At 52.0% G+C, this 26,218-nt stretch overlaps 11 protein-coding genes across 11 annotated transcripts; 3 read left to right on the forward strand and 8 right to left on the reverse strand.

The window, feature by feature from the left end:
• Window positions 1–134: 134 nt before the first annotated feature.
• On the reverse strand, window positions 135–3,174 carry M406DRAFT_276391 (uncharacterized protein). The gene is made up of 3 exons (XM_040918279.1): window positions 2,997–3,174; window positions 1,644–2,875; window positions 135–914 (listed from the first exon to the last, which is right to left on the reverse strand). The coding sequence occupies exons 1-3, from the start codon at window positions 3,139–3,141 to the stop codon at window positions 294–296; spliced, it is 1,998 nt and encodes a 665-aa protein (XP_040776674.1). The 5' UTR covers window positions 3,142–3,174; the 3' UTR covers window positions 135–293.
• Window positions 3,175–5,675: 2,501 nt separating this feature from the next.
• On the forward strand, window positions 5,676–6,458 carry M406DRAFT_257144 (acid protease; the record flags this gene model as incomplete). Its single annotated transcript, XM_040917156.1, has 1 exon — window positions 5,676–6,458. The coding sequence occupies one exon, from the start codon at window positions 5,676–5,678 to the stop codon at window positions 6,456–6,458; it is 783 nt and encodes a 260-aa protein (XP_040776675.1).
• A 601-nt stretch (window positions 6,459–7,059) lies between these two features.
• On the reverse strand, window positions 7,060–8,216 carry M406DRAFT_329590 (SET domain-containing protein; the record flags this gene model as incomplete). Its single annotated transcript, XM_040920443.1, has 3 exons — window positions 7,060–7,067; window positions 7,193–7,906; window positions 8,039–8,216. 3 exons carry the CDS (start codon window positions 8,214–8,216, stop codon window positions 7,060–7,062), a joined length of 900 nt encoding a protein of 299 aa, XP_040776676.1.
• A 772-nt stretch (window positions 8,217–8,988) lies between these two features.
• M406DRAFT_68135 (uncharacterized protein) lies at window positions 8,989–9,420 on the reverse strand (the record flags this gene model as incomplete). The annotated part of the gene is made up of 2 exons (XM_040925146.1): window positions 8,989–9,271; window positions 9,374–9,420. The coding sequence occupies 2 exons, from the start codon at window positions 9,418–9,420 to the stop codon at window positions 8,989–8,991; spliced, it is 330 nt and encodes a 109-aa protein (XP_040776677.1).
• A 2,446-nt stretch (window positions 9,421–11,866) lies between these two features.
• Window positions 11,867–12,567, reverse strand: M406DRAFT_289940 (uncharacterized protein; the record flags this gene model as incomplete). The annotated part of the gene is made up of 1 exon (XM_040918878.1): window positions 11,867–12,567. One exon carries the CDS (start codon window positions 12,565–12,567, stop codon window positions 12,013–12,015), a length of 555 nt encoding a protein of 184 aa, XP_040776678.1. The 3' UTR covers window positions 11,867–12,012.
• Window positions 12,568–13,393: 826 nt separating this feature from the next.
• Window positions 13,394–14,746, reverse strand: M406DRAFT_289943 (oxidoreductase). The gene is made up of 4 exons (XM_040918879.1): window positions 14,630–14,746; window positions 14,266–14,576; window positions 13,917–14,098; window positions 13,394–13,841 (listed from the first exon to the last, which is right to left on the reverse strand). The coding sequence occupies exons 1-4, from the start codon at window positions 14,712–14,714 to the stop codon at window positions 13,478–13,480; spliced, it is 942 nt and encodes a 313-aa protein (XP_040776679.1). The 5' UTR covers window positions 14,715–14,746; the 3' UTR covers window positions 13,394–13,477.
• A 695-nt stretch (window positions 14,747–15,441) lies between these two features.
• Window positions 15,442–16,365, reverse strand: M406DRAFT_54564 (uncharacterized protein). The gene is made up of 2 exons (XM_040924540.1): window positions 15,846–16,365; window positions 15,442–15,761 (listed from the first exon to the last, which is right to left on the reverse strand). The coding sequence occupies exons 1-2, from the start codon at window positions 15,971–15,973 to the stop codon at window positions 15,482–15,484; spliced, it is 408 nt and encodes a 135-aa protein (XP_040776680.1). The 5' UTR covers window positions 15,974–16,365; the 3' UTR covers window positions 15,442–15,481.
• Window positions 16,366–17,541: 1,176 nt separating this feature from the next.
• M406DRAFT_351125 (uncharacterized protein) lies at window positions 17,542–19,682 on the forward strand (the record flags this gene model as incomplete). The annotated part of the gene is made up of 2 exons (XM_040922597.1): window positions 17,542–18,178; window positions 18,263–19,682. 2 exons carry the CDS (start codon window positions 17,542–17,544, stop codon window positions 19,138–19,140), a joined length of 1,515 nt encoding a protein of 504 aa, XP_040776681.1. The 3' UTR covers window positions 19,141–19,682.
• A 440-nt stretch (window positions 19,683–20,122) lies between these two features.
• Window positions 20,123–21,317, forward strand: M406DRAFT_356027 (uncharacterized protein). The gene is made up of 3 exons (XM_040923333.1): window positions 20,123–20,423; window positions 20,541–20,811; window positions 20,918–21,317. Exons 1-3 carry the CDS (start codon window positions 20,240–20,242, stop codon window positions 21,126–21,128), a joined length of 666 nt encoding a protein of 221 aa, XP_040776682.1. The 5' UTR covers window positions 20,123–20,239; the 3' UTR covers window positions 21,129–21,317.
• A 126-nt stretch (window positions 21,318–21,443) lies between these two features.
• On the reverse strand, window positions 21,444–22,156 carry M406DRAFT_322055 (uncharacterized protein). Its single transcript, XM_040919594.1, has one exon. It carries the CDS (start codon window positions 22,104–22,106, stop codon window positions 21,771–21,773), a length of 336 nt encoding a protein of 111 aa, XP_040776683.1. The 5' UTR covers window positions 22,107–22,156; the 3' UTR covers window positions 21,444–21,770.
• Window positions 22,157–22,463: 307 nt separating this feature from the next.
• On the reverse strand, window positions 22,464–23,808 carry M406DRAFT_255756 (uncharacterized protein; the record flags this gene model as incomplete). Its single annotated transcript, XM_040917054.1, has 4 exons — window positions 22,464–22,615; window positions 22,682–22,970; window positions 23,046–23,325; window positions 23,384–23,808. Coding segments are annotated over 4 exons (1,146 nt in total), but the record flags the coding sequence as incomplete, so codon positions are not given.
• Window positions 23,809–26,218: the final 2,410 nt, after the last annotated feature.

Below are 26,218 nucleotides of genomic sequence, written 5' to 3' on the forward strand. Positions count from 1 at the left end.
ATGCCACGTAGATTTATGCTTTTGACAAACCTTCATATTGACAATGTATGCTTGCTCAAGCTTCTACGTTTGATGAAATAAAAATCAAAAGAAGATGAAAGAGGAAGGACGACAATGAAAGGCGTCAATAAAGACTCTGAAATGAAGATCGCATAGACTAAGTATGTGCTGCTCGATGGCAGAGTGCACGAAGTTGCAAAGACAAGAAATTAGATGACCATTATTCACTCTCGGCCTTGATGCCAATGGTGGCTCCCAAATCAATCAGTAGCATGTCCAACTGCAGGAATGCCTCAGTGTATGCCAAAGAGTCTCCTCAGCTCGTCAACGCTCAAACGACCCGCGCCCCGCGCGCCCTCCTCACTAAGAGCCGCGCTTACCAACCTACGCTTTTTCTCCTGCAGCTCCATCATGCGATCCTCCACCGTCCCCGCCACCAAGACTTTGTGGACATGGACGCGCCTCTTCTGGCCGATCCGATGCGCTCGATCGATCGCTTGGTCCTCTACATATGGATTCCAGTGGGGCGTGAGTATGATGACATGGCTGGCCGCCGTGAGGTTCAGACCAGCGTTGCCGGCCATCAGACTGACGAGCAGGACCTTCACGTCAGGCTTCTCCGAGAACGCCTTGACATTGTCATCTCGCTCATCAAATGCCATGCTTCCGTCGTAGCGGAGGTAGCGGAAGCCCTGGTCCCGTAGAGGGACCTCGAGAAGATCTAGAAAAGATGTCCAGATGCTGAAGACAAGGGTCTTCTCTGTGGGATGATTTTCGCGGATCGAGCGGAGCAGTTTCATGGTCACATCGGTTTTGGCGCTGGGTTCAAATTCGGTGTGGAGCCGAGTGAGGTACTTGGCTTTGGCTGCTTTGCTCGTGGGCGCAGACGTCCGCAGCTGGGCCATTGTCTGCTTCTTGTGTTTCTTGGGCGGTTTGGAGTTCGATCCGTGACGGTTCTTTCGTGCCATTGTGCCATCCTCCTCCTTGATCCGCTTCCTGGGCAAGGATGCCAGCCCATGACTTGGGCCATGTTTTCTCTTTGATGTGCTCTGTGTCGAAAGGACCTTGGTTTCTGCCTTGGTAGTAAAGCCTTCGATCGATGATAAATCTGAATCGTCATGATCTGAGTTGTCATCGGGCTCAACCTTTTTCAAGGCTCGGTAGCGAGCAAGCGCACTGGTCCAAGGATCGTCTGCATCGCCCAGGATTTCATGTTCGTCTTCATCCGTAGCAGTATCTCTAGCGCACTTGGCTGTTCGATCGGAGGAGGTCTGTTGTGCCTCGTCGTGGCTGGAGGCGAAAGGACTTGGACGAGACATGCTGCCATTACACAAGTTGCCCTTTGCATCCTCGCTTCCTCCGTCATGATGATGGGTATTACCAGTTCCTTTGCCTGGTCCCTCATTATCATCATCACTGTCGAAATCCAGACCACGAGTCGGCTTGCGGTCAATAGAGGACACACACTGTCCTTCAGATCCATCTTCAACCACTTCTTTTTTAGCATCCACCTGACTCTCTTCATCGTCATCAGATATGATGAAGTCTTCAAGGCTTTCGCCGTCATCATCAATATCTCCGCCAGAATCTTCATCCGAAGTGCAGCAGGTATCTCCGTCGTCCGAATTTGAGTTCTCTGCCACATCTTCCGAGGCATCTTGCGAATAAGCGTCTAAAAAGAAACTCTGGCAAAGGACCTTCTTTGGATGAATTTCAGAGTCACAGCCAACATGCGGACACACTGTATCCATCGCAGTATTGTCCAGTGGGATGCCAAGGTAAGATTGTTCTGGTCCCTTTTGAGCCTCACTGGCTAATTGCATCATTGTGCTGAAGCAATCGGCGCAGATGTCATGACCACAAGGATAGATGATCATTGGGACCTCGGCTACTTCGTCACAGAGCGGGCACTGGAAATCCCTCTTCCTTGTGATCCTGTTCACGGCGTTGTGATCTAGTTTCAACGCGAGCTGAACCATCTGTTCGCCGTCCAACTGAGCTTCGTCGGGAATACCGTGATTTTTAATGAGGTGAGGATGACAACACGCCTGGCGAAGACGAAGAAGAAGAACCAGGATGAGAGTGTATACTCTGCTAAGCTTTCCCCCTTTAATGTACTTGTTGAACTGTATTTGCTGTTTCTGTTCGAGTGCATCGTAGAAAGCATGCTGGTCCTCGTTGAATTCTGCCGCGGTTATAGAGATGGATATCTTAGGTAGCTGGATGATGGGCACCCCATCGAGGTAGCTGTCCTTGGAGCGGCGGAGAGTGAAGCTGCGGAACAGCACTTGGAGTTTACGTATAGCCTCATTGTGAACGTCCTCATCCCAAGCGTGAAGCGGGCGCTCGATATCCCGACTGAAGCGCTGCCAGTCATCGTAGGGCTTGATATGCAGGAACCGAATCAGCGAGTAGATCTCGCCCGTGTTGTTCATGAAGGGCGTTCCAGTCATGCACAGCCTGTACTTGGCATCGAGCTCGACCACGGCTTTGGAGCACAGGGCAGACCGGTTCTTGATCTTGTGGGCTTCGTCGAGGATGATCCTGTAGAACTTGTTTCCATGGCCAAAAATTCGAGAGCTTCGTCGGCGGCTGTCCTCATATCTTCTGTGTTCTGAAGCAATGGTTTCGTACGTGGTGATCACGATGTCGAACTGGTGCAGCTGAGAAGCCGCGCGAGCACGCTTTTGTTGGCCATGGTAGATAAAGGTGCTGAGCTTGTAAGCTGGTTTCAGCTTGCTAGCGATCTCTCTGTCCCATTGCTTCAGCAGGGCTAGCGGAGCGACAATTAGAGTCGTCTTGGGGCCAGGCCCTGACGGTCTGTGGGCCACAATCAGAGCCAAAGCCTCAATGGTTTTGCCCAACCCCATCGTATCTGTGAAGTCATAGTCAGTGACCGAATGATAGGAGAGGGAAGGCACCAAAGACGTAGAGCGGTGGGAATCAAGACATGTGTGCATTCAACGCAGAGGTTATGAGTATCAGAAATGACGTACCTGCCAGCAGACCGCCTCGTTTGTGACTGTCATTTTCCTGATCCTTGAGCCATTTCAAGGCTATCTTTTGGTGCTCCATGAGCGCACAAGACATTTGTATGGGAGTTGCCACCCGATCCTTCTTTGGGATTTCGATCTCGGGCATACGAAGGAGCTTGCGAATGTCGTTCTGGGCACGAGCATCCATCTCATCAGCTCGAGCTTGAGCCTCCGCGGCGGCACGAGCTTGATGCTCACTCATATCGGCCCAGCCCCAGCTTTCGACTGGAGACCACAGTTCTCTAAGGTGACCTAACAAAGTCCCGTGTGGTTGGGGTTGACCAGTTGGGCGAGAGCCTGGAACATTATGGGAAGAGGAAGTCACATCTGGCTGCTGGGCTGCCTGCTGGCGTGGCCCCTCCACTAGGGAGTTCCAGAGTGCCTCAGCGCCCGTCCTGGCACTACGTGAAGGTGAGGCATCGCTGAGGCCGAGTTCATTCTGCCACATAAACCGATCCATTGCCCTTGGTGATAATGGCCTTGCTCGTGAAGTCGCGCTTGCTGTCGGGGCCGCCTCCGGCTTACTCGTTTGACGATGCTGATGTGTGGCAGTTGGGGTGGGCGTGTTGGGCTGGCGATTGAGCTCGTTGAGCCGCGTCGTGGAAAGAGGTGGGCGTGTATCGTACGTTTCTCTCAACTCTTGCCCAGGTCTGTGATGGTACATCTTGACCGAAGTGGACCAGAGAGAGAGGTACTCGGCCGGAGTGAATGTAGTACCAGGGTTGGAAGGGGATGTGAGGGTTGAGACGCGTAACCTCGTATGGCAGTCACAACATAATTTGATGACAGTCTGATAGTAAAAGCTGTTGTCACGCAGTATCACTGCATTGCAAGAATGGAACCCATTCAAAGGATTGCCGTAGAGATGGTTCAACTAAGTGGGCTACTATTGAGTGAAAGGCCATCGAGCCAGAGAGGTACACGCCAACTCTCTTCGAGGCTCTGATGACGCGAGCGGCGAGGCCGCCCCCAGCATTTGGAATCTCGCGCCACGTCACGTGGCAGCAGGGGTTTTCTTGTAGGTTCCTCCATCTGCGATTACTGCTGCAAGAGCCATTCTATCCTCAAGCAACTTACGAGGTGGCACAAAGATAGTTTGAAGCGGTGCTATGGGTCAATAAAGAGTGTTGTGAATTTTGTTTGAAGAACACAAAGACACAAAAGGGTGGATTGAGACTAATCCAGGCTCCAAGATGGTCGGTGTATGACTGAGACATTTACAGGGTTAGGGGTTCAGTGACCCGCTATTACCGCAACACGACACGGCTTCCTGGCTTCACACAACGACCTCAGGAGCGCTTCGCAGGGCAATTACTCCATATTCATCTTCCTATAGTTCTCTCCGTCTGATGAGACTATGTCACGGCGGAGGTAGGTCGTTTCTGTCAGATGATATGCATGCTAGAATCGAAGGCGAGCGACGGGTCTACTTCAACTACATGTACTTATGTCGCGGAGGCTCCCAATTCATTGTATGATTAATGTCGTGATACTTCCGCTTACACTCCAGGCTGTGTTCAAACAGGTCTTGGAATACGACAACGACGTAAATGTGAGCAGAAGGGTACGATTTCATTTTTATCATGTAAATCAGTCGAGAGTCGAGCTCTATAACGCTTCAAGCTTTGTGACATCTTCCTCAGTTCATCCTGAATTCCCACACCCCCAAATCCCAAATGAATTTCCATCACCATGATAGCCAGACTCAACAGCATAATCACTCGATTCACATGAACCAAGATTCTAACATTTATGTACTGCAGATCAACTCTTCGGAACTGACTTCCAGTCCGATTTTCATGACCATTCGAGTCTGTGCCAATAGCAACCTTCGGGGTTCGAAAGGCAACCGTCCCCACATCTCTCGTCTCAGAGAGGAAGTTGCCGGAGTGAGCGAATTGACAAGCCAACGGAGCAGACCAATGAGCACAGAAAAGATCAACGAACCGCGGAACTCAGGATGCGAACCGTGATTTCGTCCCTGAAACTCATGCCCTCAGCTGTGAATTGTACATGGCAGGTGTTATCAACCTGCAAGACACGCAAGTGGGAAATGGCTCGGCAGTCACCCTACAATTTCGGCCCTGTTTGGACCAGCTACTCCACAAACGGGCCATTATGTGCCAGCGACCTCCAACAAACCCAGAATTCCTCGTCCATTTGTGGCAGGCACACTCGGAATCAAAAGGAACATGCTTCTCTGGACATTGCGTGTTGCCTGATTCAGCTTCCGCCCCGTTTTGGGTAAACACAGGTTAATGGGGTTGCTGTCGAGCAATAAATGATGGGACAGAAGATGAATGAACGACCTGTTCTTCTCTGTCTGCTCTCCTCTCCTCTCATCCCTCATCATTCAATCCATCACTACTCGAACTGCCCAGTATGAGGTCAGCCGCTGTTCTGTCGCTCGTCACGGGGGCACTGGCACTGCCAGCTTCTACGCCCTCGCAGGCTACAGCGCCGTCCCTCAAGAAGGTTTCCATGGCCAAGAAGCATCTTATGACCCGAGCTGACGGTTCCGCTAATGTTGCCGGCATCTACGCCTCTCTCAACCATACCCTCGCCAAATGGGGCTCGCCTATGCTGCCCTACTACGCGCCGGTGGCTGAACAGCAGGCCGCCCAAGGCTCAGCCCGTCGCATGGCCAGGCGCCAGTCATACGAGGCACTGACTGATCAGTACGAAGGTACCTCGGAGGACGCCGCTTACTACGGCCCCGTGGTCATTGGCGCAGGCGATGGCAGTCCCCAGACTTTCCAGCTGATCTTCGATACCGGCTCGTCCGACATCTGGGTCCCAGGCGAGAGCTGTACCCTTTTGGACGGCTGCGTTCACCCTCTTGATCCAAAGTACGACCAAGGAGGCACGTCGTTGGGCACCAACACGTCCATCGAGTACGGCTCGGGCTCGACAGAGGGCGCAAACTGGGTCGACGACGTGACGGTGGCGGGGCTCACGTCGCCGAACCAGACATTCTTTGCTGTCACCTCGGCGTATGGGTTCGAGGCGATCGATGCCGATGGAATCTGTGGCATGGCCTTTTCGTCCATTGCGCAGGACAACGGCACCACGTTTTTCGAGAATCTGATTGCAGACGGCACCGTTGATGCTGAGGAGTTTGGTTTCTACCTGGGCCGCATTGCTTCCGGTACTGAGGACGACTCGGAGATGGCGCTGGGCGGGCGTGATAGCACCAAGTATACTGGTGACTTCACGACTGTGCCTGTTACGTCCGAGACATACTGGCAAGTTGCTCTTGACAGAGTCACCGTGGACGGCACGACTGGCGGCATCAACACTCCTGGCCAGGCCGCCATCGACACCGGAACCACGACGATTGTCGCTCCCACGACCGCGGCTAAGGAGATCATGGCCAAGATCCCCGGTACCTACGGCTTTCCTCTCGAGGGGGAGATCATCTAGTAAGGCGGCTCCATGTGAAGTCTTGACGACTTAGTCCCTTTGGAATTATGTACTAACCTTGGTTCCCTGTAGCATGTTCCCCTGCAACACATCCGATTCTTACATCCCGGCTATTGAGTTTGCTGGTGAGAGCTTCCAGATCAACCCACTCGACTTCAACCTCGGCGCTGTCTCGGATGAAGACATTGTGGACCTCGCTCTGGGCAACCAGACCCTTGTGGACGAGATCCAGTCGAATCTTGCCATCTCCGCGAGTGGCCTGTCCAGCCTCTGCCTCAGCGGTCTTATTGGAGCAGACCTGACTGATATCGAGAACCTGTACGTCGTTGGTGACGTATTCATCAAGAACGTGAGTAAACAATCCACCACCCAATCCAAGCAGAAGCCCTCATCAATCGATAAGGTACTAACAAAATATTGTCAAGTGGTACACCGTGATGTCTTACGATGCCAGCTCTGGAAGCCCTGCTGTGCTCTTCGCGCCCAGCATTGGCCAAGATTCATAAATGTGCTTCACAAAGGGGGAGGAGTATATGTAGACCTTAGTGATAACTTACAATCTACACGCGGAAAATCTGCAATAAAAGTTCTGCTTGATTAACTATTTACCTAGACTGAATTCAAGCACACGTCAATAAGGGGTCCATAATGAGTGCATCATCCAACTGTTATCGAATTTCGTAGGCATCATCTGTTTTCTGACCCATTCTCAAGCAGAGGACCACACCTCTTACACTGGCAGTCAAACCCCCATCGACGAAGTCTACTGCGCCGCTCAGCGACTGGCCTATCAAGTTGGCCTATATAAGAGATGGTGATCTCCTCGCCCGCCTGGATCTGTCTCCTCGCCCTGACCTCCATCACTCCCGCCTTGCGGCCGGTATCCCACGCCGCATTTGGCTCACAAGAATGATTGATCCTGCTAAAGGTCAAAAAGAGACCATCACCAACTTCCTGCTCCACAGGCCGCTGAAGGCACCACGTAGAGTCAGGTTCATAGAGCGTCGCAGCGTTCGTGTAAAAAATGCGCAGTGCATCCTGCAGCCTCAGCGACTCTCGCCACGAGAGCCGAGAGCCATCGGCGCAGTAGACCTCCTCCCTCAATATCTTCCCGTAGTAGCTCATCAGGGGGGGGGACAAGACCTGCTTGCCCTGCAGTTTGAACATGTCTCTCTGCAGCTGCGGCGAGAGGCTCATCACCTGTCCCACGAAGCTTTGTAGATCTCTGGGACCAAACTTCCAGCCACCCTTCTCGCCTTCATTGCCACATGCTATAACATTGTATTCTTCGAGGATCTTGCCGCCAATAGGGATTGCCTCCGTTGCGAAGAGACCCATGCCCTTGCCAGGGCTGTCCGATAACTTGTATATGGGACCTCGGGCCCCATGCTCATCATTTTGGATGATGAGGTCGTTGATAGTAGTCTTCGGATCAGTAAGACGCCGATCTATATGGAATCAGTGAGTAATTATCTGTTATTGCGCTCTATGAAGAGTACAGAGAAGGATGATTTTGGCGGTTTTGAGCATGAGAATTGAAACGAAAAGAACGTCTTGGTCCTTCTTGGATAATGGCTCACCTCGAAGGCCCCTGAGCGGATCTGACTGAGAGATTTTAGACCAGCTAGATGTGTTCTGTGATAGCGGGTCTTCGACTCGAGGTGACAGAGGTCGAGTGTAGTAGTATTGAAGCCCAAAGAGGGAAGCATTCAGAGATATCAACGCTGCAACAAGTGGCTTCACAACTCGGCCAGACATCGCAAGTATTAGGCAGGCCTCGTAAAGGCACTTTCTATGGACCTGAACTGAATTTCGCTCAGGTTAGAATTAAAAGTTTTCGTATCTGAACTATTTAATCGACTCTTTAAGTGGATCCGTTCAATCTACTCAAGCGGAGCCGGGATAGACGATCCACAAGCCGGATTCTAGCCAGAGGTTTCTTAAATATAGTACGCACCGCTAAGTAGACGTCAATCTTGACCGCGAGTCAAGATTTACGACAGCACAAGCGGCCCGCCAGAGAACGTGCACGGATGAGACTTCTTCTACTCGGAATTGATAACGCAACTGACCAACGAGAGACACACTGGATAAGGGCCTTGGGATTATTTTCTCCTGTACGTTATGATCAGAATCTGGGAAATACTCACCGACTCGGAATTCTTCAATATATGAAACTCGATACGAGGCTGGGGCTTGGGCAAATACTACTAGCAGGCAATTACAATCGAGAATAAGTATCAAAGGCACTACCACTGCTCTACGCATCATATTCAGGAATGAGAATCATGAATCCCGACATAACAACAAACACTTGGCTGATTTTGAGACCCAATTGAATTTTGATAAGCAGTCTGACAAAAAGTGTGACCCTACAGAAATGACTATACATCTGGATATGTGCTGTGACGACTTCCGAAAGTCATGGTTTGTGAGTGGAAATATTCGAATTTGTGCTCAAAGAGATGAAAGAACAATTAGGGTGAAAAGAAGGGACGAAGAACTACAGGGACTGGACTCACGTTATGCCTCACTTAGGTGCCATAGCATTATCAATGTCATCCAAAATCTTGCCCATTCGGGCAATGGACTGGTGCACAGTCTGGGTCTTCCGCAGGCCAAGGGCTCCCCGAATGGCGCCCTGTGCTTCAGTAGTAGAGGTGAACAAATTCAGGGCGTACTGGGGCTCTTGGGGCACAGGAATGTTGGGTCGATGCTGAGGGAGGTAGTTGTTGTGTCGGCTACCCTCTTTGCTGTGCACAGAGGAAAGGGGGGCGAAATTGGTCAGCGGTTCGGGGAGGGATGACGCAATGCTCGTGAAGAACATAGCATCGCATCTCAGAGATAAGATAGAGGAGGAGGTGACGTGACATGAGGTGTATGAAGATGAGCAGCACGACGGCTATGAAACGTACTCAAAGCTTAGGTATTGTGCCCCACCCGTGGTGGAGGTAGAACCCATTGTAGGTCCTGAGCATTGGCTTTATGAGATTCGTAGCTCAACGCCTTGGTCGGAGATAAGGTTGTGAGGGTGGCTAAAGTGCCGCTGGAACGTAGATGAGAAGGGGGCAGCAAGACAGCCTTGATCTTGAGGTAGAGAGTAAGGGCTAGGCAGTAAGAATAGTCAAGCTCGAGGGCAATGCTCAGAATACCTGAGGAGGATAACTAACGAATGCAGGATACCAGACGCCAATTAGATCGCTTAAGCAGAAAACCTTGGTGTTATTGATATAGAACTGTCGGAAGAAACGAAATGAGTGGGTTGGCATACCTCAATTTATATGACATCTCTTTCTCGAAATCCAGAAGACAGGTCTATGCCTGATGAGATTACCAATACCAAAAGTATGAGCACGAGGGCGACGCATCGGAAAGACGGCTCTCCAGCCGTACTTTTCTCATCTGGACAGCACAAATCGTCGATCTCGCAGGCTGCCTCGTGTATTGCGGGGAATATGAATGCCGCGGACGTCAGGCCAGGCTGGCCAGCTGAGCAAGGCATCAAGCGTGTGACTGGGGGCAACGAGAATATCTGTAAGGGATCTACATTAACATACGATTCAAATCAGGCCATTTTAAGAATGTTAGACCGAGATGGAGGACTAGTTAGGTCAGCAGACCTCAACCTGGGTGTCTTTGGCCAGGTCTAGGTAGGGATGTCATGCATGACATGGCATTTGTTGAAACACCGATGATGATCTTTGGGGTTTAGTTGTAAAACAGCGTGTTGGACCCTGACCCAACGCTACGGGCCCTACTTGCGGGATGACGTCACCTTACACCATCTTCCCTGTGAAACTTTATTTGGGAATTACCTTCCATTAGTGTCTTGAGAGCCTTATCACGGACTGAATCCCAAAATCCACCGCAGCTGAGTCCAGAACAGCTTTTCCAGCTGTGAAGTAGAAAAAAGATAGGAAGACTGCACGACATGCGCAAAGCTATGTTGCGGTGGATTCTTACATCTCGTATAGACAAACTCCGTAGAAATGACGTCAACTGGGAGCAACTGATGTGGCAGCCAAAACGCAATGCAAAAGATCCACGCTGCACGTGTGGGGGGACCCTTGGATCGCCAACAACACATACTGAATTGGATTATTTGCCTGGCAGACGACACCAATCCGTCCGTCAGCAAGCGGCCAAACAAGCCGAAAACGCCCGAGCATGTACACAAGAATACGTCGGAAAAGATGATCCGGAGCAGTTGTCGCCTCATGCTTACAGGCTGTTCTGTTTTTTTCCTTTTCGTTACATGTGTATGCCGCCCCCAACAGTCCCGCTAAGGCATCTCGTTCAAGCTGCACGACACCTCCTGTTAGTCACCTGCAGTCATCTCCCCAGGTGAAGGCATGCCCCACCGCGCTCGTTACGCACGTAGTAGGATCTCGGATCCATTAGTCGTGGGCGACGATCCTCGAATAATGATCTGATGTTTGCGTCATTGGTTGGTTGCCTGAATACAGCGGCCCGTTCCCGGCATTGCCTGTGGTGTTTAGGGTGCGAACTACAATGTGGGAAAACACACACCGATGTGTCATGTACTCATCCCTCTGCCTTCGCATTGGCAAGAGCCGCAAAGGCTCCCCCTACCGGACCGACATACTCCGTCCACGTGCTCATTTTTTGGAGGAGCTGTCCTTCTGTCTGTGAATCAGGAAGTTCTTGGCTCGTATCAGGCTTTGCATGACGAGTGGTGGCATGTGACAGGTTCATTAACAGAAGTCCCGGGTCCATAACGTTCAAAAGAACTCGGCAGAGGTAGGTCATAGACCGATAGCAAAGGCCCTACCTCCGGCGTGTAATGGCATGGACTTGTGTAGGTTCTTGGTGGTGGCATTTTTTATACGAAGTCATGACTGATAATTTCCAAACAAAAATAACAGCTCGACCAGTGCAAGACTTCAACAGTCATCTCAATGCAAGGCAAGGTAGGAGAGGATCCAATGGAAAGTGTGTCATTATCACGTTGAGGCATCCTGATCAAATGAGTTAGGTATCTTGTCAACGCGAAGCGTGAAAATGTATGTGGACAGTGGAAGAAGGAAGTACACAGTCAAGTCGAATGGGAAAATTTGGAACTTCATAAATCATTGTGGAATCCTCTACTAGAGAAGGTACTATTCGACAAAAAGAAACAGTAGTCACTGGCAAGTTATGAAAGGTGACCAAGGAATAGTATCTGCTTATCTTCATAGACTAAATAGTTGGACAATCATCTATCAGGAAGAAACTTTCTATCATCCCATCATAAACTACTTTAGTACGTACTAAGTAGATACTGAAGTGGCTAAACCAAGAGCGAATGCCAAAGTGAGGAGTCCGAACTGTGATAATCCTCAAATCTTTCCAGCCAAACCCTTTTCAGTGCTTATTTCCAACTCAATAAAATTCATGATAATAATAATTACAACAAGAAAGGACTGTAGATATGGTTTTGAACCTGTAAACGACAACAATAATGACTTCTGAATTCACCGTTGCAACTCATCGCCTCTTTCTGATCTTCTTTTCCCCTTAGTGTTCTGCTCGACTTTCCCCAAAGAGTGATTTATTAGAATCCCCCGTTGGGGTTGGGGTTAGGCTCTACGAGGCCACCCTGGACAACAGGAGGAATCACGCTGACGCCCGTCGTGGCCGCATTAGCCTTATAGGCAGCCAAGGTGTTGGCAGAGTTGAAGTTCTGGTTGATCACACCGGCCATGCCGTTCTGGCAGTGGTCTCCTGTGGTCTGGGCGCAGTAGTACCAGATCGGGTCTGTGTCTTCCACCACAATCTGGAAGACATCAGGAGCCTGTCCAGAAGCTGTTGGCTGGAAGCCGCTGAAGAATGGCTCGTAAAGGTCGGCGTCAGGGACGCACGGCTTGGCGAAGGAGGACTGGGCAACGCTGTGGTTCTTGGGGAGGAAGTGCCATTCGACAATATCGCCAACCTCGGCCACGACGTTGTCCGGGTCGAAGATCAGCTGGCCGCCGAGACCGGCGACGACTGAGTGCGTGACACCAGTGAGAGGGACGGTGCGAGAGGGGAGATCATGGCCGGTGGATGTAGGGGCAGCACGGGCAACCGCAGCCGCCACGATAGTCGAGATAAAAGTCTGAGTGTACATTGTGGATGGAGAGGGGAGTTGATTAGAATTTGAAATTTTGGAGAGGAAGATGATTCTTGTTGTTTTGAATATCGAGACTCAGATAATGGTTTGTTGTAATTGTGATGATGATGATGATTGAACAAACCCCAAAGCACGGCGGCAACGAGCGCCTTTTATATCCATCTTCAATGACATATCACGACTTCAAAGCATATTACATATCCGATGACTTGCACGATCAACTCAGCATTTGCCTTCGGGATGGCTCTATCCGGCGGGCACGCGGAGGACATTCCTCCCGTGCTGGTGCCCGCCAGCGGGCTGAGGCGGAGCGCCGAAAGCGTACTGCGCCCCGTCAAGGCTGCAAAGCCCTTTTGGAAGGTGAGCACTATCATTATAAGCTTCTCCGTAGTCCTGCCTTCTCGCGGCTATTTTTGGGGCCGTGATGGTCCAGCAACCATCATCTAGCGCCCAAGTAAGCGCACCCGCGGCTGATGGTAGAGCAACTGTTGCCTCACTATCGTAGGCATCAAAGGAGGTCTGGTGGCATGGACTTGGCACAGGCGCAAGAGGGCTTGTGCTCTACAGCTGCGTTGTGCCATTGGCAGAATTCGCAGTATGGCGGCCGCAAAGTCGGGCTTGTGACCTTGAAAGTTGCCTGACGTGATAATTCAGATTTCTAAGTTGCTGAGTCTGGAGTTTATGCGTGTGTCGTAAGCCCAAAGGATTCTATGAGAGCTGTGCTTACATAGGTATAGCATAGCGACATATTTCCTTGGGAGGGCAGAACATTGGCGTCAGAAGAACCAATTCTCATACACAAATATGTGGCGCAATGGGACATAGAAAGGCTGAAATCTGATTGATTTTGCAGAATAAATTGATCGGTCTCATCAGTTCATGCGCTGGCTCAAGCCCAAGGCTCGGCTCAGTAATCCGCCAAAGCCTCTTCAGTCCATTGCCACAGCCTCTTTGCAAAATCCTGACTGGTAGCTACGTTGTCGAGCATACTGTTAGACTCTACACCGACAGGCATGTAGAATGCGCCATTGACCACCTCGCTTCTCGTCGCTCCTGCAGCTGCCCAGAGCTGGTTGAGCGCCCCTTGTTCAGGTTGCAAAAGGTTGATACCCTGCACCCAGCTCGTGGCATACACAAAAGTCTTCTTGACTCGGTTTAAGTCATTGACAAGATCAGTTACCACGACACCAGGGTGTACTGAGACAGCGAGAATAGAAGGGTTGCGCCTGGCGAACTCAGCTGCGTAGACGACATTGGCAAGCTTTGATTGTCTGGTCGATTTGAGTCAGCAATGGCGATATGTCACATTTTCGAACGCAAGATGTAAGCCTTGACTTGAGACTGACCCATATCGAATCCATGAGCCTCCAGTCGACTCTTGTGTCGTACGGACTCGATCAAAGTCAACTCCCTGCTTCGGATGGCCCCTCCATCCGGTACTGGTCAGACAAACCAGTCTCACATCCGAGTTTGGGTCCTCCGCTGTCTTCAAAAGGACAGGAGTGAGCTGACGAATCATCAATGCGTGCTGTTTCGCTGTCAGAGTACTGGTCCTCTATAAAGGAGAGGAGCCAATGCATAAAGCTGTGCTTGTAAAGGATGGAATTGAGTAGTCGGGTGAATGGCGCTCCTCAAAAAGACACTCGGCCACCTGTTCCTATCTAAGAAAACACAATGATGATGTGGAAGACGTACTGCGAGATGGTTGATGCCGAACTGCACTTCGAAGCCATCCTTGGTAAGCTCAGGCGGCTTTGCCATAACGCCAGCATTACACATCATGATGTCAAGTCTGTCATGAGTGAACCCCTGATCAATAGCGGTTCTTACGGAGCTCAGAGAGGTCATGTCCATTTGTAAGAACGACAGAGAAGCCGAAGGTTGCGCTGCTTTGATGTTTCTGACAAGGGCGTCAGCTGCCGAGGAGTTACGACCAGTGAAATATATGTGCCGCGGTGAGTGCTTGGCCAGTGCTTTCACGGACTCAGCCCCAAGTCCAGCAGTTCCTACGACATTGTTAGCAAGTAATCACGTATTCCATTCGTGTAAAACTACCTACCTCCTGTAATGAAGATGACTTTTCCTTCGAGGGATGGGATATCCCTCTCTGGGTTGAAATTTGTTTGGCCCTTGAGCTGACCCATGGCTGTAGCTGCTAGTAGTGTTGGTACTCTTCCAAAAGTTGAGACACAAGTGATGTGAAATGGCAGTAATGCGAGTTGAGATTTGGGCCGGCGAAGCCAACTTTATAGTATTCAAACTCAGTACCCATGCCGATACCTCGAGCTGCTGATCAATGAATCAAAATTAATTCGATCAGCCTTGTAAGCCGGTTGCATGTATCCTATTTCCATAGTGGGTTGAGGCATTGTCGGGTTTACTGCAATGCACATGGGGAGACTATGAACCGCATTCCGTTAGCGGCTTGTAAGCCAGTTGCATAAACGCGGGCCGGGGTTGAATTCGTTGGACTCGATGATGACAGCGAGGTATTTGGTCCCACTCAGCTTCCGAGAGGGTCCGTACTTACAGGAAAGGATTCGGCATGATTTCGACAGGTAACTTTGACCTACGTCGTAAGAAATATCCTGGACATATCAAAGCACAGACGCAGATTCAGGATCATCGGTGTTTGAGCACGATTATCGTATTGGACACTGATTGTGAAATAAGGCTGACAATTCGAAGAAACGTGGGTACAAGACCTGATAAACATGTAAAACAAGAAATTCCCGCTGATTTCCATTCCCAGTGCGATCCCTCCGAGTAAATGACCCCAACACAAAGAAGAATGAAAGAGAAAAAGAGCAGAAAAAAAAGAATTCAAAACCCAAACCAAGTAGAATTCATATAATCCAAATCCCGAGAAGTCAAATGAGCGGTATCGTGATTGTCCTGTCAGCAACTGGCATCAAGTACCAGCCTCCTTCGTAGAGTCTACTTTACGAGGTCGTGCTGGGCATGACCGCTCCTGATGTCTTGGCAAATTGGCTTTCTTCGTAAGTATCTTGCCGCAAAGACCGCACTCGGCTTCAGGTTTAGGGAAGCCTCTTGCAATTGCATGCGCACGATGGGAAACCCAGCAGTGTTGTTGCATATCATTATTTGTTGCATAGCCATTGCCCTGCACTGCTCGAGGGCACAGGCTAATCTCGCAGAGGATGGGCTTTGTATGGATCAAATAGTGCTTTCTGTTTGACAAAGGAGAGAGAGATAAATTCGTCAGCCTCGAATCCAAATTCAGGTGTTTCACAGAACAAGATCGGCATGCTTACTTCAGGCTACTCTTCATTCCGTATTGCTTTGATCCGCAATTGGGAAATGGGCATTGGTATGGTGGACCACTGACACCTTCGATATCCTCCATGGATGGGCTTGTCTCGGCTGGTGGTTCGATAGCCATTGCGGAAGATGTTGCCTCTTGCAGATCAACATTGATCATGTCAAGATGCCGAGATATGGGGTCGAAGTCTGGCTCTGTGGCCGCCGTGTGGCTCAGTTGCCATGCGTTATCATAACTCTCTTGGGCAGGTTCCAGCGTGAAGTCGTGCTGCAGGTCGCTAAATTCGAAGTCCTCAGACCCCGTGACAAAGGGAGCGGGAGGACTCTAAGAGTCCTGAACTGAATCCCCGTCGAACATAAAGTTCGCAGGGCCAGGGAAGGAAGAGGTAGTCACGGGGATGATGGGGTCGTAAGAATTATCGAGCGTGCCTGCAATGGTGCCAGGAGCCGCGCTGCACTGGGCAAGATACCCAAACTGGTTGTCAAATAGAGTTGGATCCAGATAAAACTCCGGGCTCTGCATATGACTGGCCGAGTCGAGACTGTCATCGGTGCGGCACCGATCAAGTGGAGGCAGCGTAGCGTCAGAGACGGTAGAGGTGTTGCCTGGCGAAGTTCCCGCCTCCAGAACAGAGTGTTGTACAAGTGCTAGAGGAACTTGAGAAGGAGGAGAAGACGGCATGTCTGTGAAGCTGGAGGGTCTATAGTTGTCGACCCCATCCTCCATCAAGCTGGGGTAATCATCGCTTCCAAACGCGAACATGTCCATGACTGCTTCGGTGGGTAAGCATAATTGATTTCAGGGGAAGCTAAAGCAAGAGTCCGGCCACCTGGTAACCAACCTGGAGGGGACCGCCCGGCATTCGGTTCAAAGGACATCCAAGCAATGTCATCCTCGAAACTCGTCACACTGTCTAACATATTCTGATGCATGGTAGTATCAGGAGTAGTGAGTCCGGCCAGGTCATGATACCAAGTCATGGACTCATCATCAGACGTAGTTTCTTCCATTGTCAATGAGTCGTCAGTAGCAGCGGTGGCAAGCGGTGGCAGCGACAGAGTAGACCTGCTATCATCAGCGCGTGGGGTTGAAGAAGAAGGAAAGGAGGGAAGCCCAAGTCCGTTGTCAAGTGCGGAGCCGGAGGGGTGATACAAATGTGGGATGTGGGCTCAACCAAGCAGCTGAATCCGACCCCACTTCCATCTGCAGGAGGCCTTCCACCAGAGCATGGGCTCCCATGCGTCAGCTGCCAATGTGCAATTATTGTTTTCTTGTTGGGAGGTATATAATTAGATTTTGTTGCTTGGACGTACCGGGCACTAGCCTTTTTGCACCATGTTTTCCTCATACCAGACCTTTGCAAGCATCTTGATCTGGTTAGCATGCTGCCATGGTACTGATTCTATCACACCGATAACCTGCTGATCAGAAGCATTCCTGAGTGCTCAACATTTCAGCCCGTCTCCCTCATTTGTGCACATTCTCACCTGCATATGGACCTTGGGCTCAAGATAACGGCATTGTGTCTTCTCGTCAGGTTTAGGCTCTTTCCATTCGGTCTAGGTACTGTTTCTGAGCTCACATGATGGCGTAGTTGAGACGAACTAAACATAATTCCAGTAATCTGCCTAGTCGCATCACCAAGTAGCAGGCACAGATAGCTTGCTAAACGAGGCCTGGCCGTTATCATGGACGACACCATTGTTGAAGTGAAACGGTCAAGGTCAATGCCGAAGAAGGAACCGTCGAACAAGAAAACAAGTATGCGGAATTCACATCTGCCGTCTCCGATCGGGAAGGACCTTCGGCATCGCTTCTACACAGCCGTGGTGTTTCTCAAGGCCGTCACGCACGCGTATGCAAAGAACAGACAGCCTGCCTCCCAGGACCCAACATGGCAGAGCGACAACTGCTTTGAGGTCAAATATCAGAACTTCTTGAACAGGTTAAGCCAGTTCTGCGACGTCAAGCTCGGCGGCGATTCCGTCACTGCCTTCACCGTGCTAGACATGCAGGACCGCGTTCAGTACCGGTTTGCATGCAACAGGATGAACAATAGCCGCCTCGAGAGGATCTCCAAGTTCGTGTCGGATCTGCTGGCGACCTTGAAAAATACTACCACGCCAAGGCAACAGCTCGAACGGGTGTTGACAAAAGTACTGACACATTGCCGGACACGAATCCACAGCTATTTAACTGCTCTGACGAAAGCCTGTCGAGCCTGCATCGAGACTAGGCCGGCAGACAGGAGGACTCTCGAGCAGCTAAACGCACTGAGAACCGCAGCCTCTGAAGCCGACTTCAAGAGGCTCGACGAGGACACCTGTGAGACGCCATTCTAAAGTGTGGTGAACAGCCAGTAAAGCATGACCGATACTAACAACTTGTGTCTTGGGTGTTTTTTTCTAGTTGCCCAGCGTTGTAGACCTCTGCTGGATCTCATACACACGTACACCAGCGACGCCAATGCCACCATCCTCACCGAAAGAATGACCCACAGCAGCATGACCCAGAGCTCAAGCTGCTGGTCGGAGCTGCGGCACCATGCCGGAAGGCTCCGCTCCTACGATCTAGGCGTTGAGGCGCTGCTGGTGGCGGCCGAGACGTTCCCAGCTCTCTTCGACAACCACGAGGTGGTCTTTGTCCGGTCGTCTGCGCCTGACGAGAACCCCGTTGACAAGAATAAGGACATCAAGGCCGAGAGGATCCTCCGCACGATGACACAGAACCAAGACATGGCACTCTATTACAACAGCCTCGTACAGGACGCGAGGTCCCTGAACCTGGACGACGTGATCCAGGAAATGGTCAGCGACGAGACGTTCCAGCCCATTGTCCACGCGGAGCTGCTCGTGCTCCAGTCCCTCGAGCGGGAGGGGCTGGTCCACCCGTCCAACTTCTTCAACGCGTGGAGGTATATCGGCTCCAGCAAGCCGACCTGCCGGCTCTGCCACTACTACTTTCAGAGGCAGAATGGCGGGTTCCACGTCCGCCCCACGCACGGCAATATATATATCAACTGGAAGCCGCCCGACCTGTTCAAGAAGGACGGCGAGACGGCACTGAAGGCGAGGCACGACATGTTGAATAGCATGGTCATCCCGATCCGTGCCGAGGCGCTCAGGACGCTGGCCGAGAAGGTGCCCCGGGGAAAGCAGCACGACTCGACCACGGGCATGACGTCCCGCGCATTCGGCGTGCTGGATCGAGGAGCTGGGCTGGCTGACGTGGACGTGGACGTGGACGCGGTAGTGGACGACGACATGGAGACATCGTTTGAAGACTAAACAGGAGAGAGAGGAGAACATGACAACAAGAAGGGAAAAAAAAGAAGAAGATACCGGGCCAACCGCTTCTTCTCACACGGCTCCATGATCAACCTGGCCCAACTGTGTCTCGAAAGGGTACAGCGGTGTAAAGTACGCTGGATGTTGCGGTGGTGCTGATACACAAAACCTGAGCCGTCTTTGCCGTCCTCGGCGACGAGGATGGATCTCATGGAGCCGAGGACGCCGTTCCAAGGCTGACACTATTGTTCTCGCCTGTGAGTGTGGCAGCCACACATACAACCCTCACCGCTGCGGCCCGTGTGTTGAGACATAAACGCCTCCTTCGGCACAGAAGCTGGGCTGCCGCGTGGAAGTGGCTTGCTAGTCGGCTTGATGAGACAAGAATTCCGACATGTTGCTTTTTGCTTTTCTTCTTTTTTGTCACACCACAATTGCATGGTGCTCGACAAGACCTTATCCTGTTTGCCCTCATTTGTTTCTCATAGTTGAGGCTGCTTGCGGGTCCCGCAGCAAGATAACCAATGAAGTCATGAATTGGGCGTCCCCCCCCCCCCCCCAAACTCCACAATCTTTCTCCTCTCGCCAGAAGCAACTCTTCTTAGGCCTCGATTTCCTGGCCGTCTTTGGTGTTGCTGCGGTCGGTACAGTAACGTTGTATTCCGATACGCGCCACGAGGTGGTACTCAACGAGTCTTAGCACCCTGGCCTGGGTCTGGGGAGTGTGTGTGCTGTCATACTTCGTATTAGCCTAGTTGACATCTTCAGCACGTTACGCCGGTCTCTAGGCTGCAGCTATTTGCTCAGCTCGGACCTCTAGTCCGGGACGATCTCATACGGTTGTGGGATTTAAACATGGCCAAGGTGAGGAATCAATGTGTGATGTAATGATGGAAAGTCGTGCCGTGTGATGTCCCCCGTTCGTCTTGAGCATACTTAAATACACGATATTCCTCACGATGATTCCAACTCCCTCGCAAGTACTCGTAATTGAGTGAGTTATATTATTCCAGGACCCCTATAAGTAGCGATATTCGACAAGGGACTCCAGTCTGAGAACTCTACAGTAATCCTACTCGTCCAGCATTCAATCTTCATTATGTACAAATGCACCGCCATCCTCCTCCTTTCGTGCCTGCGCCTATCCAGAGCAAAATTTATCAACCACCGACAACGTCTCACACCGCCACCAGAATGCGACGTCATCCCCGTCTGGGAGGTGACCACCTTTGAATGGTTCAACTCGTCTCACAACCTAGACTGCGCCGACGAGTCTAACGTCCGTGAGTTTCTCTCTCCTCCATCCTCCCCACACCCCGCCCCCCAGCGGGCACCCGGGACGAAGAGAGAGGAGAAAAAAGAGGACACGCCCACTCTAACCTCTCAAGGAAAAAAACCAGCCAACGTCTGCATAAACAGCACCGCCTCAGGCCAAGCAATCCCCTGCGACAGCAACGCCGGCCCTTGCCTCGAATGCGGCCTCGAAGCATGCCTCGTCGGCCTCCCCTTGCAGCCGGCCGGCTATGGCCCCCCGGACAACATTACCATCGGCATCGCCTCCACGTACCCGTGGTACTCGAGCTGCGCCGAGACGAACCCACAGGCCATTCGTCGTTGGGAGGTCGGTGACGGTATTGTGTTTTGTGGCGGGGTAGCATATTATGTAAACTTGTGAGTTTGATGAGACCCCTTCTTTGTCTGCAAATATCAATGTACCAATATCCGCGTTGGCCTTGTTCATGACTGATGTATACCTCTTCTTCCTGTTGGGGCACAGTATTGGTGATAGCAACTCAGCTGTTGGCCCTGGACATATTGACTTTGACCCTATCACTTCGTGGGATTGTACAAATGGGAGCACTATCACGGCTAGTGGGAGCGTGGACTTTGAAATCGCCTGCACGAGGGATGCGTATAACAACGCCACCTGCGTGATCCCTGCGAACAAGACGGTCATCATCCCAATCCTGTCGTACACCATTGACTAGGACCGATTGTTGGAGAGTTCTCAGAGTTAGGATCTGTGGCCATGATGTGGTAAAGGGGACCAGGTCATTGTAGTGAGTAGGGGATCAGGGCATTGAACCTCAAGCTCCCGACAATCAACCACACACGACTAGTATGTAAAGCACACATACAACAGACAGACCAGATTTTCAAGATCTCCACGAACCCCCATTACATGATCCTTTGGTTGTGCGTCCCCTTTTCTGGTTGTGCCTGCTCCAAAGAGATGGCACTCGCAATAAACCATCGTCATCGTTTCTCAATCGAGGAATCGGACATCCGGAGGAAGGCTTGCTGCGCGTCGCTAGAACAATGGATTGTGCGACTTTTTTTTTTTTTTAATTATTCCCAAAACTGGTGCGTCCCATGGATGATAGATGCTCGCTTCCTCTTGTTCCTGAACAAAGACATCAGTCCATCAAATAACGCACTTCGCTTCTGACTTCAGCTTCAAAAGACGGTGCTTCCGAACCACGCCAGCTCAGCCACCAGATATATATATGACCGCTTAAAAAGAAAAGGAAAATCGAAAAAAGAGATCCCAAACCTTTCCAACCCAACCCAACCAATCGTCAGTCGCTCGCTACCCGACTAACTCATTCGTTTCATTGTGCCTCCGTCAATCAACCTGACGTCCCGATGCTGCTGCTACTGCCACCACCGCCGCCACCCAGCCCGGGTCTGAAGGGTGGTTGCGGCCTCCTCTCCTGATATTGGTATATACTGTCCCCAGAGTCCTGCCGGGAGAAAAGTCCTGGCGTAAATGCCCCGATTGGCGTTCCTGCGCCGCTGTTATATGCTGATGCGCTATTATTATTGTTGCCACTGGTATTGGTGTTGCTGTTGAATGCCGTCGAGTCGAGTGTCGGGCTGGTGATGTCGTATGACCAGTCCCCTGAAGCCGCACTGAGGTCAGTGCCCCAATTTGTGAGCGGTATGCTGGTGTTGAGGGAGGGCATCGAAAGGGAGGCTGCGGCCTGTCTCTGCTGATCGGTTGTGGCTGGTGTGTTGGTGCCACTGCCTGAGGCAAATGCGTTGGTGTTGCTGGTGTTGGCACGACTTCCTGGCATAAAGGAGCTCGTGTTGATGTTAAGAATCGAGTCGCCCAAGAGTGAGGACATTGGCACAGAGGGGCTGGGACCGAGACTCATAGCGCCATCTGTCTGCCAGACGCTGTCACTAGTGTCCATCTCGGTCTCGTCCTTGACAACCTCACCCAAGATGTTGCCTATAGGCACATCGCTGTTCGCCATGTCCGTCTCGAAGCTGGGCCACACTAAGCCCTCAGGCGGGAGGACGGGCGAGTTCAGTGAGGGTGTCAGAGCCATCCTCATACCCCCCGGTCGCTCTTGTGCGAACATCAATAGCCTCTCTGCAAACTGCGTCCTGCTATTCGGAGTCGCGCTGAGGGTGCGGACAAAGAACTCGAGCGGGTCGATGGCAACGCCCTTCCTACTCACGCCCAGCACTCCGAGGTCACTTGTCCCGATGAAGTCCATACCCATTGTGCCTCGGATCCCGCTAATGGGCGTACCCGTCGAGCTTGCGCGGTCGATAGCGCCGAGCACGTTGATGCACCACGTTCCGATTTCAAAGATCTTCTCAAACATGCCCATGCCGTGCACCTCGACTGCCGAACTCGGCAGGCTCTGCAACACGCCCGCGGTCGACCGCGCGATGGCTAAGGGGAAAGCAAAATGCATGCTCTCGTGGGGCGCGGTCCAGCTCAACAGGCTCTGCCGAAAAGAGCTCTGCCACACGATGAGGCGCAGCCACTGCTGGGTGATAAGGAGGTCGGCCTTTTGGATCGCGGTCGGTTCAGACTGCACAATTTCTATATCTGCTTCCTCGTCTGAGCCGGCGACCGATGGTGCTGCCGTGACAGGGGCCGAGAAGACCGGTTGAGAGTCTGAGGAGGGTGTTGATGCGCGGGAGCGCTGGAGAAAAGATGGCGGTTGGGCGAGCAGGTTCTGCAGGGCAAGGTAAGTAGTCGCAGAGACACGGGGATCGGAGCCGTCGTTCCAGGCTGACACGAACGACTCATCAAGAGGCGTGTAGGATGACACAAGCTGTAGAAAGCCCGTGTGGATATCTGGGGACTCGTAAGCATGCCTCGTCGTCGGCAACGATGGCGTTTTTTTAAAAGTGATCGGTTTGTTCCGCAGAATGGCGAAGGACCTGGCTGGGCGTGAGCGAGTTGACGCAGAAACGCCTAAGGGGTTGTCTAGAGACTCACCTCTCCGTCACAAACAGGATCCAGAAGACACGCTGACGGCATAAGGCCTCCTCTGGAGAGAGATTGGTGTAGGTGGAGTCGTCGTGCAGACCCATATCCTGGGCCAGGGTCAGAGCCTCTCTCAGGTACAGCCATGATTTTCGGTTCTGATTGATCTCGAAGAACGATGTCGACAGCCAGAAGGACGATATGACAGCGCTGATAGAGGCGTCTTCCATGAAGTCGTACGACTGCCTGTTAGACACGCACTCGTCCAGGAAGAAACGTCCCGCATCCTCCCACGATGCTGGGCCGTCCACATGAAGGCTCTTGCCTGACATGTGCATGCATGTGAGACCACATAATGCATAGATAAGATTCTTCTCCGGTGCGGTCATCTGCCTCCCAATCATGGCCCGTATAGCTGGCATATAGAGAAGGGGCATAATGGGATAGATGTGCTCATAGTAGAGGTCCACGCACTTGGGGATGAGCTGGAGGTGTGGACGGTGAAGGGGCTGTAACTGGTCCGAGGTAAAGAGACTCCTCGGCTCGGGTCCATTGCGAGGGTCTGTAGCATTGTTCCTCCAGGATACGTCCTGTGGTACCTGTGAGGTGGTAGACACGGGCTCCAGCTCCGGACTGTTGTCCCTGCTGTGACTGTCCTTGAACTCTCGTGCTCTCAACTCATTGCTAGTGTGGTTCAGGTTAGCATGACGGGGTGCTGGACGGCGGGTGCATGAAGGATGGTGGACAGCAGTGAGTGAGAGAGGGCTCACTTACATGACCCGACCATGACCACGTTTGGGCCCACGTTTTCGAGGAACATGGTCTCGCTTGCAGGTCAACGTGGCATTGATACATTGCTGGCATGGGAACTGTCCATCACATCGTATACCTGGTGAGTGCTGTCAGTATGAGTGTAGGACAGCTCGGCAGAACCTCAATCGACATGGCGAAGTGATGATGAGAGGGTATGTATTAGTTCCTGATCACATGAACTCAACGCGCCCCCCCCCCCGGCCCTTCCCTCCTTGCCCCTTCCTGGCATCAGGACACACAGCTTGTTGTGGAGATAACACAGTAGGTTCCCGCCATGGTGGCGACGGAGGGGAGGGAAGAGGTGAGGTGGGACTGCAACCAGGGAGAGGGGAGGTAGGGGATTGTGCACGTGTGTGCGTGTGTGTGTGTAAGGGAATCAGTCACACATACGTCGTCTCCGGCAGTGGTCGCACACTGTCCTCTTTGAAGGCTGATGCTGTGGCTTGTTCGGTGAACTAGGCTGGCCAGTAGCGGCAGATGCTGACGAGGCTGAAGGGTCTTGTGCAGATCCCGAGGGCACGGTGGCGGCACAGTCGAGGTCCTCGGAGGATCCGGCGGCAGCAGCAGCGGCGGCATCGGCGTCGGCGGTGGGGGCTGGCGGCACGGCAGAGATGAGGTCGGGAGAGTACTCGTCTTCGGTCTTCATCCTTTCCTGGCTGGCTGGCTGGCTGCACAGGGCGATAGGCGACAAAAGCGACAAAGAGCCGATGATGGGGAAGGGGCCACAGTGATCCGTCGTGTTTATTGCCGTAGCAGCAGGGGTCGGAACATCCGCTTCACTCAAGCTTTGCTCATCATCTCGACGTGGCCGCTGGACCAGGGCGAGTCATGAGAGCAGCAGGCAGCGGGGTTGGGTGAGACTCTGAGAGGGGCTGAGCTGAGCTGTTGTGTGTATGTATGAGTGTGAGTGAGTGAGCGTCACCACCAAACAAAGCACCTAAGGGCTCCTTCGAGGATGGATGATCAATAGAGGGGCCACAGAATGTGTCCGTGGGTTGGCTGTGCTTGCTGCTGAGGTGCTTTGCTGGATCCAGCGGTGATTGAAGCGGAGACGGGCGACGGGCGACGGTGGTGGAGAGCAGAGGGAGGACGAGCAGGTCGACGAGGTTAGACACGGCTGTATGTGTACCCTTCGTCGTTTTTCCCTTTTGCTTGCTGGGTCGGGTGGTTGGGTGGAGGAGGACAAATGACGATGGTGCCAGGGTTGGGAAGGAGTGGGTGTGCGCCAAAGAGAGCAAGCAAGCAGCGGATTTTGGAGAAGGAGAATGGGATAGCATTGCGCCTGCCTTTTGGCCCTGGCGGAACACGGATGAGATCTCGCCAATCACTGGGCCCACCTGGTTGCTGGCTTGCAGCGCGGCACTCCAAGACTGGAGGGGTAAGGGGGGCGAGGCGCTGTAACGCTGGGAGAGTGGGGGGCGGGAGGGGGGCACAGTGCCGGACTTTAGGGTGTTTGTTGGCGGTGTTGGCGGTGTTGGCGTTGTTGGGCACTGCCTGTTGCTGCTGTGGCTGCAGAGGCTGGAAGCGCTTGGGCCGCTGAAGAGGGCCGTCGCTCCCTCTCGATTCAGGAAATGCGGGGAATTTTTACAAGGGTTCAGATTTTGTTGTGGTGATGCTTGCTCAACACTAACTTGGCCACAGCAAGCACAGTACCACGCTATGCACTATGCAGTATGCAGCTGCAGTAGTAGCAGCAGTAGTAGCATGAAGTATATAGTGAGTGACATAATACGGCAAAGTAATAGTTCTAGTCAACCAGATTTACGACTCGAACGGTGGCGTGAGAAGGCAAGGGGGTTTGAACAATAAAAATCATCGTCACCTGATTCGGAACCTGCCCACTCACTGGTACGAGCGACATATCGTCATTGTCTTGTTGTTTTTTTGGGTTTTGTATGCCTCTCAAGAGTTGAGTTAGGCCTTTGACAGGGTGAGATGGCCTGTTTTTTTATTTGTGGTTTTCTTGGGCGGGTTCGCAGCATCCGTCGTCAACGTCTCTGCGGCAATTTAAGGACCAAAGAAAAACAACAAGGA

Source organism: Cryphonectria parasitica (assembly GCF_011745365.1).
Source record: "Cryphonectria parasitica EP155 unplaced genomic scaffold M406scaffold_4, whole genome shotgun sequence".
Lineage (NCBI taxonomy): Eukaryota > Fungi > Ascomycota > Sordariomycetes > Diaporthales > Cryphonectriaceae > Cryphonectria > Cryphonectria parasitica.